At 35.2% G+C, this 12,481-nt stretch overlaps 1 protein-coding gene across 1 annotated transcript; it reads right to left on the bottom strand.

Moving 5' to 3' along the window:
- Nucleotides 1–1,619: 1,619 nt before the first annotated feature.
- Nucleotides 1,620–12,466, bottom strand: LOC143590887 (secretory carrier-associated membrane protein 2-like). Its single transcript, XM_077071239.1, has 13 exons — nt 12,160–12,466; nt 6,197–6,253; nt 6,001–6,105; nt 5,186–5,248; nt 5,069–5,102; nt 4,312–4,434; nt 3,294–3,356; nt 3,127–3,220; nt 2,625–2,670; nt 2,474–2,541; nt 2,277–2,325; nt 2,040–2,105; nt 1,620–1,890 (listed from the first exon to the last, which is right to left on the bottom strand). Exons 1-13 carry the CDS (start codon nt 12,217–12,219, stop codon nt 1,804–1,806), a joined length of 915 nt encoding a protein of 304 aa, XP_076927354.1. The 5' UTR covers nt 12,220–12,466; the 3' UTR covers nt 1,620–1,803.
- Between the last annotated feature and the right edge of the window lie 15 nt (nt 12,467–12,481).

The following is a 12,481-nucleotide window of genomic DNA, read 5'->3' as shown; positions in this document are numbered from 1 at the left end:
CTTACTCCGGCCATCTAAACCAAGAACTTGCTTCTTGGGTTGTATGTTGGTGTATGAAAGGGAATATGTGATTATAGTGGTGGTTGGTTTGATTTGATTTGTGTGATATATATATATAAATGGATGTTTCAAATATGCCCTCTGATTTTAGCATATTTGCAAATTAGTCAAGTACTTTTGACGGGCATTTTGACCATTTTGACCTTCACTTGTTCAATACCACTTTTCTAGTTAATAAAAGGTAACAATATTATTATTTTTTATAGATAATATAATGTTATGAGACATATCTTTGGGTAACAATATAACTGATGTAAAACATGTTAATTCTGCAAGGTCTGGCGCACTTGAATGGTCAAATCATTTTACATACGCATTTTATTCATTTCTTTTGTTTGTGTTCTTTCGTTCTTGCGAACGGACCTAACATACAAACACCCAAATTTGGAGTAACCAATTTTGACGCAAATGGTTTTTCAACCTTCATAATTTGAGCTTTGAAAAATCAAGTTTTATATTACCACTTTCTACACAATTTTTGACATTTTAATTTTAGAGTATTTGTGTTAATTTTCACAATAGTTATCCGCGTAAATGAAAACACGTTATAAATGAAAGTTTTTATTATATAATAAAATATGTCAAAATAATATATACAAAATTCATATGTTACCAAACTTTATAGAAAAGTTTAAATACTACAAGTATGTGTTTTATATATTATGTTATAATAATAAACTAGTAATGAAAAAAGTAACCTAATAAGTTAATGCGTTGGGCGTTGTGGGCCTTGCGGCCATTGTCGTTGTCTACTTTCATTATGACACTTTTATAAAGTAGAATAATGGGAATCTTAAGATTAAATGAATCATGTATAGTTTAGATTTTAGAAGCAAGTGGAGTGATGTTTTGCCATGAAAAACATGTGGGAATTACAATAAAAAAATATATATCCCTCCGCAGCCAGCCTCCTTACAATAATTGAATAAATTGTTAATAGATACAACGAACTATGCAAGGTAACTGCAATGGGTCTTTATCCAACTGACACGATGACTGGTTTTGATGTCCGGTCTAGTTCTGAAAACATTATTGTTAATAACGCTCAACTATTATAAGTTGTTAGGGATTTCTTGTTGATGGGTCCTACCAATAACTCCATCAGTCCGTTGGGCGTAGGTTACAACAGTTCCAAGGATCTAGAGTTGTCTTCTTGCTCGACTATGTACAGTTGTTTCAGCCGTTGTACTTGAGAGAATTGTTCTCTGAGTTGTTTCAATCCGGATGAATTAGAAAGGAAATGTTACTAGCATAATATTTTGTAAAATTTGTATTCGTTACACATTATAGATTTAATAACATGACTCGTTATGTTGGTGATATCAGTGCCATCAAGATATTGGACAACTGAGATTTACTTGTACACCAAATAAGAAATCAAAATAAAGATTCATACGAGATAGGAGATGTGTAACATACGCTCATTCGACATCATTATGACTTCGGTAAGTAATAAAGGGGTTAGCCCCTAGTATGGCCCAAGGGGCGACACCCCAGCGTGAAGCACCTCATGGGTCCTTTCTTTTAACGCATGTTTAAGCATGAAGCACAAAATCAAATGCCAATAAACAAGTATCACCATCTCTTGTAAGCAAATAACAGATTTACACAAATCTATTACATTCTTTCTATACCTTTCTGAAGGGGAAAAAAAGAGCATATCCTCACATAAACAGTAAATTCACTAACCAAAATACAAAATATATCGAGAAATTAAGAGAAGATAAGACCATAAAGACATGCTCATATTGCTGCTCGAACCGCACTTCTAGCAACTTCACGTTTCATCTCTGCAGCATGTCCACTCCCACGGAAATACATATACACTTGCTGCATAACAAGTTACATAAGATGTCAAGTTCGACCCATTGCATAAAAACACAAATTATAATTAAAAGACCATCCTATTTGATGCAAACACATTTTTAAAACATTTGAACGGTGAAGGGTAAAATGGGAAAAGTGACGAGAATGCTGACCTGAATAACCCAGATGCTAAGCAGTGATTCTAGACAGAACAGCCCGAATCCAACAAAGTAAAAGATCTAAAAACCAAATAGATACCGTTAGTAGATAGTACAAAAGCAAAGTAAAACATCCAAAAACACTTAATAATATCATGCCTAATTAAAATAAAACTACAGAAAAACGATACTAATAAAATTCTAAATAAACCCAAACTCATGACACAAGGGCAAAACAGTCATTTTACTTACCCCAACCAAAGCATGATTGCCTATAAGATCCACAGCTGGTAAGATACCCCTGTGTTTAAAAAAAAATAAAAGTCAAAACATAAAAAATGGATGCAAGAAATACGTAAACGAATTTAAGATTCTGCGTACTGCAAGCGGTAATTTCAACCAATCACATTGTAATAATATAGTTTTTGCAACAAGAATAAAAATATTACGCGAGAGATTTTCCTTTGAAGACAACGGGAGGAGCAACAGCAGCAAAGATGACAAAGCCGATGTGAATCTGAAAGCAAGTCACATCATCAACTAAAACAGTAAAATGACGATGCATACAAAAACCCTCATAATGCTTGTGACAAAACTTACCAAGTAAAATATGAAAAACCAAGTGAATTTAAATGCACTTTCACTCCTGCAAATGTTAAACCCAAGGTCAAGTCTCTAAAAGACTGTATAAAGGAATATCTCTTTATAACTCAAAAAAAACTTAAACAATTTCAAGAACTCGTAACAATCAAACATTTGAATTATTTATTTATTTACAAATTTAATATTATTTGAGTAGTATTGTCATTTATTATATTATAAAATAGAAAAACAAAACAAGTTAAGAGTTCATAAAGCTCTTAAATTATTTGAAACATCAGAAATGATTTTGATCATATACTACACACACACACAGGGAAGTAAAAATTTGGCAAATTTTGATATTTACAAGAAGCTAATAACTTAAAAAGAATAAAAATGGCATTTTTTGAGGAAAAACACAATTTGTAAAAGGGAAGTAAAAGTTTCAAACTATGAGGGAAAAAAAGAGTACGTAAGTAATAATTTTTTTTTTCAACCCTAAAAGGGACAAAGAATATACCTAAAAGCTCGATAAAGTGGTCGATACCACAATACATAAGCAAGTGGGACCCCTGATATAAAGTAGATAAGAGCAAGAAACCAGATCTTCGGGTCTGTTACAGAAGATATTATGGCAGTATTACTATTTGTTTGAACAAAAAATGATTATAGTATTTGTACACCAACCTTCTCCTTTAATCCATGCGGTTGTTGTGGCTATAACGTTCCAAAAAAGGCAAAGAACCAATCCTGATTGGAATAAATTATTAATAATATATTTATTAGAAATGAATATTTGAATTGATAATGAATCTGAAGTATGTGCTTGAAAATGACTTTATTCAGTGTCATGTAACTTGTGTACTTCTTAATCTTATATCTATAAAACTCATCTGATTAGGTGTGTAAACGAACCGATTTCTCAGTGAATCGTTCGACGGGAAGTTTGTTTATGTTCGTTTATTTAATAAACGAACATATTTGAACAAAACATTTTGTTCATTTAGCTAAACGAACGAACATGAACATAGGTCTCGTTCGTGAACGTCCATTCATTTAAATTCGTTTATGTTCGTTCACTTACCTTTATGTTTGTTTATGCTTTTATAAATTTAATATATCACTCATTGCAATTTAGTGTGGTTTTATAAATCTTACGACCCATCAGATTGATTTTCAAGTTTACTTTTTTTTGGTGTTTGCTCAGTTATGTCCGTTCACAAAATGTGAACGTTCATTTATGATGTTAACGAACGTCAAACAAAAATTAACTCGTTCAATTTCTTAACAAACGAAAATTAACAAGAAAACCTCGGTTGTTTATTATTCGTGTTTGATTGTTTGTTCAGTTAAAGTTAATGAACGAACATAAACATGCCCTGCTCGTGTTCATTAGGTTCGTTTACAGGCCTACATTTGATGCATTCTCGAAAGCGTGTGTGTGTGCGCGTCTACATACACGTGTTACTGTAATTAACAATATCTCTATATAGTTCTAAAAATTTCAATTTTCAATTTTCATGTTCAACTGAAAAAACTTTTGTAAAATTTAAAACATAAAAAAATTATAATTTACAAAAGGACTGGCCTTCGTGCACCTCTAGATATATTCATAACTCCAAGATACTAACACTAAGTAACACCAACGAATACAAGATTCAAGCATGAAGAATAAATAATCTGTAGACAATAAAATAACACATACCCAAGTATGTCGTGAACGCGACATACTGAAGCTTCTGTAGATGAATCGGTATCTCGTTCGCAATATCATGATGAATAATTGGGAAGAAAGGTGGCCAGTTTTTCTCCTCAAGAACAATACCAGCTGAAAAAAAAGGATAGAAATATTGTCAATGTAGGTTTATAACATATTACTGCTAAAAGACGATTCTACCCTTAATTTAGGAATTCTACTTCAACAGGTAGCAATATGAAATATAATTTAAATTGGCAAATGTAGATAAATTTCATAGTGTTTTTTTGGGAGAACTTCATATATGTCCTTACAAACTTGTGATATCATATATACACAATTCACAGAAAATTTTAGGTTCTAACCGTTCTACCCTTATCAGATATATGATTTTTTAAGTTATCATATTATCCATAATTATAGTAATATATAGAAAGGTGTTTAAGAGTTCATAAAACAATGACTTTTGTAGTCAATAAATCTATTCAGTAGACAATTATTTTTACTAAACTTAGTAAAAACATTTAATAAACATTTTAACAAATAGATAAATAGAACTTTTTTAAGTTTTAGAAAACTAAGGGTAAATGTTAGTTCGTGAATTATAATAATTCAGTTATCTTAAATGATTTGGGTGAATTTGATATTCTAAGCAGTTTTTAAGGGCATATATAATATTTTAAGTTTGGGTATCTATGATATTTCACAAGTTTGTAGGGGTATATGAAATTCTTCCTAATTTTTTAATTAGTTTAGTAGATGAAACCTCGAGCGGCTGCCTCTTCTTTGCGCCTGACAATCTGCAAAATATAGATTAAAAAACTTTACATGTTTATATATTATTAATTGCTTTAAGAAAATAAAAATAAAGAAGATAAAGTACATCTTCTCTTTTCTTCAAATCAGCTTCTTTCGCTTGTAATTCTCTCTCTTTCTTTTTCAAATCCTTCACAACACATTTCAACAAAACGTATGAGTTAGCATCAACAATTACAAGCGAGATGAATGAACATAAACTAATGTACATAATTTACTGAATACCAATTAACACGAAAATTAATTAATTTGTTGGTCCTAACAAGATAAGAAATATAAACCAAACTATATCGGTGATATTTCAATTCCATAAAACTAGACTAAATTGTTATGACCTAAAAGGATTCAAGTGAATATATAAACAAACATAAAATAACAAACTTAAACAAACATTAATGAACGAACATTTCACGAATATAAGGGAGACATCTGTTCATGTTTGCTCGTCTGACTAAATTAATCAAATGAACAAAACTTTTTGTTCACGTTGTTTCGCTTATTAAATAAACAAACATAAACAGACTCCCCCCTAAACATTTCATGAACGGTTCACCAAACGTTCCGTTAACATTCGTTTACAGGCCTATTAACAATCACATACACAGTAATGACAGTATTATGGTGGTGTTTGGATGTGCGTATTAAAATTTATTATGCAAACCGAAAACAGATTATTAACAAAACAATTTTAGGATATATCATTTTAATGTGATTCTCAGCCATTTAAAGTAGTAAACGACGATAATCAAATGTTTTGAGTGTGTGATAAATTCTTACTATTTTCAAGATTTAATAAATAAATGAACACGAATTTTTGTTTTCGGTTAAAAAACAAGAGTCACCCTATGAAATTAAAATATAAGTATTCAAATAATAACTTACAGTAGCTGAATCAAGAGGAATGTCAACAGGGGCACTTCTGTCATAGAAATCTGCAGGCTCGTGTGGCAGGGGCGACAGTCTAGAGTTTGCAGCCGAAGGAACACTCTGGAAAACATATTGAAAAATAAATAAATTTAAAAGATCATAAAGGTTTGTTAGATACTAAAATTCTGAAAAACAACTGTCTTAAACTTACCGTTGTGTAAAACGGGCCTCCGCTAAAGTTTGACTTTCCAGCTCCTTTCCCTTGATCCTGATTATGTGGAAACAAATCAATAACTCAATTTTAAATTTAATGAGATCCTCTGACTAATAATCAAATGTCAAATTAAGTTGTAATGATTGTTGAATGTAAATTTGTTGATTGTGTTGAAATCTTTCTTAATTAGAAAACGATGCATATCTTTTGGGATATTATACAAAGGAAAGTGTGCTGATTTTTGTGATGAAATAACCATGTCTCGTGTGAAACCATTACAAAAAATGAACAATCTAGAGAAGCATATGGCCAACCTAGGCGCGTGCACAAAACACAAATAACCGACATAACTAAACCTGTTATGTTGTGGTCTCCGATCCATCATGGGTCGGGTCCGGTTTAGACGAATAGACAGAATTAGGAGATTAAGCTGTTTGAGTTTTGGCCAAGCCCAAAAGCTCTAATCAGGCCCAGTTTAGTTAAAGGGTTAAACCCTAATTGTCTAGTCTATATATTCTCTCCTGTACTTGTAAGTTGGTATCACTCAATAATAAGAAAACCCTAGTTATCGACAGTGGACGTAGGTCATACACCGTGACCGAACCACTTAAATCCTTGTGTCTCTTTCGTTTATTCTTTCGGTTTTACTATTGTATTCGTGTTTGTGTGTGACTCCGAACCTAACAATTGGCATCAGAGCCTGGTTCTCGATTATACACACAGTTCCGCCGCCGCTGCTCCGCTGCTACAGTTCCACCGCCGCCGCTACAGTACCGCCGCCGCTGCTACAGTTCCGCCGCCACTGATTAGGGTTCCGCAGCTGCTGGTTCGTTTTTTCTGATCAGTTTCCACTCCTTTTATTCCTTGGGTAGTTTGCTGTAATCAAAACTCAGTTTGGATAATGGCTGAGGACGGAAAGATCAAGATTGAGAAGTTTGATGGTCAGGATTTTGGATGGTGGAAAATGCAAATTGAGGATTTGCTATGTCAGAAAGACTTAATGGAAGCACTAGAAGAGAGGAAACCGGAAAGTATGAAAGATGATGAGTGGAAGGTACTTGACAGAAAAGCCATAGCTGTTATTAGACTCTCACTAGCTAAGAATGTGGCATTCAATATTGTAAATGAAACTACCACGTATGGTCTTATGAAAGCCTTGTCAAATATGTATGAAAAGCCTTCTGCATCAAACAAGGTATTTCTGATTAGACAGCTAGTTAACACCAGAATGAAGGAAGGGGCATCTGTTACCTCTCATGTTAATGACTTCAACACTATTATTTCTCGTTTGTCTTCTGTTGATATCAAGTTTGATGATGAAGTTCAAGCGTTACTCTTGTTATCCTCGTTACCCGAAAGTTGGTCAGGGACTGTTACTGCAGTTAGTAGTTCTTCTGGGAATACTAAGCTTACTTTTGAAGGAGTCCGGGATTTGATTTTAGGGGAGGACATAAGAAGAAGGAATTCTGGTGAGACATCTAGTTCTATATTGAGCACCGAAGGGAGAGGTAGGAGAAGAGAGAAAGGTAATGGCAGGGGTAGGTCAAAGTCTAGAAGAAGAAGTCAGTCAAAGCCCAAAAAATACATTGAGTGTTGGAATTGCAAAGAAATGGGGCATTTCAGAAACCAATGCCCTAACCCCTCAATTTCAAAAGAAAAGAAAGAATCTAAGAAGGAAGTTAATCTGGCCACCGGTTCAGATGATTCAGAAGGTTCAGAAGAGACTCTTATCTGCTGTGTTGAAGAATCAACAGATTCATGGATTATGGATTCTGGTGCATCTTTTCATGCCACTTATAGCACGAAGAAGATGAAGAATCTCCGAACAGGTAATTTTGGTAAAGTTCGTTTGGCTAATAATCATACTGTTGATATCACGGGGATGGGGGATATTGAACTAAAAACTTCATTGGGCACCTCATGGACTCTAAAGGATGTTCGGGTCGTTCCTAGCCTTAAAAGAAAGCTAATTTCTGTTGGGCAGTTAGATGACCAAGGATATGATGTTATGTTTGGTGGGGGTCAATGGAAAGTTGTGAAAGGGAATCTTGTGATCGCCAGAGGTAAAAAGAAGGGCACTTTATACATGGTTGAAATTCCAGCTGATGGGGTAAATGCAGTGACCAGTGGACCGAGTCAGTCTAGTTTGTGGCACCAACGACTCGGCCACATGAGTGAAAAAGGGATGAAAATGCTCGTTGCTAGAGGAAAAATTCCAGAACTGAAGAAGGTTGAATCTGAATTTTGTGAACCATGTGTTTTCGGTAAAAAGAAGAAAGTATCTTTTGTGAAGACCGGAAAACAACCGAAAGCTCAGAAATTGGAGCTTATTCACTCTGATGTCTATGGACCAACTTCAGTCTCTTCTTTGGGAGGATCGCACTATTATGTCACCTTCATTGATGATTCGACACGCAATGTATGGGTTTACTTTCTTAAAAATAAATCTGATGTTTTTGATACTTTTAAGAAATGGAAAACTGCTGTTGAATTGGAAACTGATTTGAAGGTGAAATGCTTGAAGTCGGATAACGGTGGTGAATACGTTAGCAAAGAATTCCGTGATTATTGTGAAGAGTACGGTATTCGGATGATCTTTACAGTCCCTGGCACTCCTCAACAAAATGGAGTGGCAGAACGAATGAACAGGACGTTAAATGAAAGGGCAAGAAGTATGAGACTTAATGCCGGGCTTCCAAAGACGTTCTGGGCAGATGCAGTTAACACTGCAGCTTATTTAATTAACCGGGGATTGTCAGTACCGCTGGGTTTCAAGACACCAGAAGAAGAGTGGAAAGGTAAAGCTGCAGATTATAAGCATTTGAAAGTCTTTGGGTGTAGCGCTTATGATCTAGTGAAAAATGACAAGCTTGATGCTAAAGCTAAAAAATATGTTTTCATTGGATATGGGTCAAACGAAATGGGCTACAGGCTTTGGGATTTAGAAAGCAGAAAAGTAGTCAGAAGCAAGCATGCAACTTTTAATGAGGCTGAGTTATACAAAGATAGAAACACTTCAAAATCAAGGGTTCAGAAAAAGCAGGTTGAATATGAAATTGATGCTCAGAAAAAGACAGTTGAGTCAGCTACCGAACCCGAGACAGAAACTGAAGAAACCACAGTTCCTGAATTTGAAGATGATGATATTGGTGGAAATGAAGAGTCAGAGGGAGTCTCTGACAGTGGGAGTTCAGAGTCTGAGGATGAACAGTCTCCACAAGAACCTGACCCGCCTCAGCACTGGGTTAGGAGGTCCACCAGAGTTTCTAAACAGCCGGTACGTTACAAACCTTCAGTTAATTATCTCCTTTTAACTGAAAATGGTGAGCCAGAGAGTTATTATGAAGCACTTAAGTTGAAAGATTCGCTCCAGTGGGAGCATGCTATGAAGGAGGAGATGAACTCTTTGAGTAAAAACCAGACATGGGTTTTAACCAAGTTTCCACCAGATAAAAGAGTTCTACAGAATAAATGGGTCTATAGAGTCAAGGAAGAACATGATGGGTCTAAACGATACAAAGCTCGTTTAGTGGTCAAGGGTTTCCAGCAAAAGAAGGGAATTGATTATAATGAAATATTCTCTCCAGTTGTGAAGATGACCACCATCAGATTGATCTTAAGTATTGTTGCTGCAGAAAATTTACATCTAGAGCAATTAGATGTTAAGACAGCATTTTTACATGGTGATCTTGACGAGGAGATCTATATGGCACAACCTGAGGGATTTCAGGTTGCCGGGAAAGAAAAATGGGCCTGCAAATTGAAGAAAAGCTTGTATGGTCTGAAGCAGGCACCTAGGCAATGGTACCTAAAGTTTGATGATTTTATGGTGAGAACTGGGTACAAGAAATGCGAGGCCGACCATTGCTGCTACTTAAAGAAGTTTAAAGGCTCATATATCATTCTACTTCTTTATGTAGATGATATGTTAATTGCAGGATCTGATATGAAGGAGATTCGCAAGTTGAAGAAACAGTTGTCTGATGAATTTGAGATGAAAGATCTTGGTCCAACCAAACAGATTTTGGGGATGAGTATATCCAGAAAGAAAGATGGCTCCATAACACTATCCCAAGAGAAATACATAGGGAAAGTGTTAGAAAGATTCAGGATGAATGATGAGAAGACTAAACCGAGAAACACACCTTTGGGAAGTCATTTCAAACTTACCAAAGACCAGTCTCCCAGGACAGAGGAAGAAAGAACAGAGATGGCTAAAGTTCCGTATGCATCTGCTGTTGGCAGTCTCATGTACGCCATGGTTTGTACACGGCCAGACATTGCTCATGCTGTCGGGGTAGTTAGTCGTTTTATGTCGGATCCGGGAAAGGAACATTGGGAAGCGGTGAAATGGTTACTCAGATACTTAAAGGGTACTTCCAGTTTGGGGTTATGTTTTAAGGGGAAGGATACAATTCTCAGGGGTTATTCAGATGCTGATCTGGGTGGATGTAAGAAGACGTTTAAAAGCACTACTGGTTATGTTTTCACAGTTGGGGGAACAGCAGTATGTTGGATGTCCAGACTTCAGAAAAGTGTTGCTTTATCAACCACTGAGGCAGAATATATGGCAGCAGCCGAAGCAAGTAAAGAATTAGTATGGTTGAGAACTTTTCTTGAAGAGTTGGGAAAGAAACAGGCAGAGTTCTTATTATATTGTGACAATGAGAGTGCAGTGAAACTTGCGAAGAATCCAGTCTATCATTCGAAGACTAAGCACATCGGGAGGAGATATCACTTTGTCAGAGATTTGATCAGTGATGGTGTTTTCAGTTTGAAAAATATCTCAGGTGCTAAGAATCCAGCAGATATGTTCACCAAGCCGGTGATGCTGGATAAGCTGAAGCTGTGCAGAGCTTCAGCAGGCCTTCAGGAATAATGTTGAGAAGGCGAAGGGTAACTAGGAGGTGCAAAACCAAATGGGTTTTATTTTACATGTACAAGGCAATGCAGGTGAAGACATTTTACGTCTCCAAATGGGAGCAGGTTGAAATGTTTGACGCATCCAAGTGGTGGTTTAGAGAAGATGTCTCGAAGCCCAAGTGGGAGATTGTTATGTTGTGGTCTCCGATCCATCATGGGTCGGGTCCGGTTTAGACGAATAGACAGAATTAGGAGATTAAGCTGTTTGAGTTTTGGCCAAGCCCAAAAGCTCTAATCAGGCCCAGTTTAGTTAAAGGGTTAAACCCTAATTGTCTAGTCTATATATTCTATCCTGTACTTGTAAGTTGGTATCACTCAATAATAAGAAAACCCTAGTTATCGACAGTGGACGTAGGTCATACACCGTGACCGAACCACTTAAATCCTTGTGTCTCTTTCGTTTATTCTTTCGGTTTTACTATTGTATTCGTGTTTGTGTGTGACTCCGAACCTAACAGAACCCGATGAAAAACTGACAATTGGTTTTATGTTTCGGAGTAAGACGATTAGTTTTTCAGTTCGGTTTCGGTTTTACCCCAAAAAATTTTAGTTCCAAATGTGTAACAATTAATTAATTATTACAACAAAGTTCATTATCTGGGCCATTATTTTTTGGGTTCAAAAATTTCAAGCCTAAATGGTAAAATCAAACAAACAAAACTGAACGGTTTTCATAAACCGAAAAACCGACCCATGTACACCCTAGTAAAACCAATGAAAACATGATTGTATGTAAGTTATGAATATGTAAACACATTTGAAGCAAATTTTGATAAATTAAAATATATACAATACACCTATATATGTCAGTGTGTATATTATATCTATGTAATTGGATTTTCACATCTAAACAAAACCCATCAAACTTTTAATAATTAAAAATTAAAAACAAAAAAAACAGTCAAATGAAACTAAACCCAGATCTAGAAATTGAAACCCTAGAAGCAAAAACAGTGTGAAGTTAAATTAATCCAACATAACAATTTACAGATTAAACAGATGAATTAAAGATGTTAATTGGAATGAAATTGACTTACAGCAAATGGGTTGACTTCATCTCCTTCATCAAATGGGTTGGGATCATAACGGCCAGCCATTAGCACAAATTTGCAGAGAAATAGGATTGAAATCCAATTGGGTATTGTTTGATTGTGAATTGGAGTAAAGGGTTGTGATAAAAATTGAAAATTGAGGCGAAATTGTTTGTTTCTTGAGAGAGTCAAAAGGTGCAAAGAGCTTTGAAATAGATGATAGACAGACAGACTTCTTGTTGGTTTTAGAATCTTTTCTTTGGGTTCTTCATTTTATTTTTTGTTTTGCTTTGTTTTGGGTGGATAAACGATGAGTAATTTCATTACT

This window comes from Bidens hawaiensis, unplaced genomic scaffold, assembly GCF_021521415.1.
Source record: "Bidens hawaiensis isolate Kalapana, Puna unplaced genomic scaffold, B.hawaiensis_p1.1 tig00039045_1, whole genome shotgun sequence".
NCBI lineage: Eukaryota > Viridiplantae > Streptophyta > Magnoliopsida > Asterales > Asteraceae > Bidens > Bidens hawaiensis.
Note: the sequence above shows the minus strand (reverse complement) of the source record. Positions and strands in the feature narration are given on the sequence as shown.

Coding starts and splice junctions, on each gene's coding strand:
- LOC143590887 (XM_077071239.1), bottom strand. CDS start 12,219: ATGGCTGGCCGTTATGATCCCAACCCATTTGATGAAGGAGATGAAGTC. Junction 5,249..6,000: donor TTCCTCTTGATTCAGCTACT/GTAAGTTATTAT, acceptor TGTGTTGTGAAG/GATTTGAAAAAGAAAGAGAG. Junction 3,221..3,293: donor CGCATGGATTAAAGGAGAAG/GTTGGTGTACAA, acceptor CTTCTGTAACAG/ACCCGAAGATCTGGTTTCTT.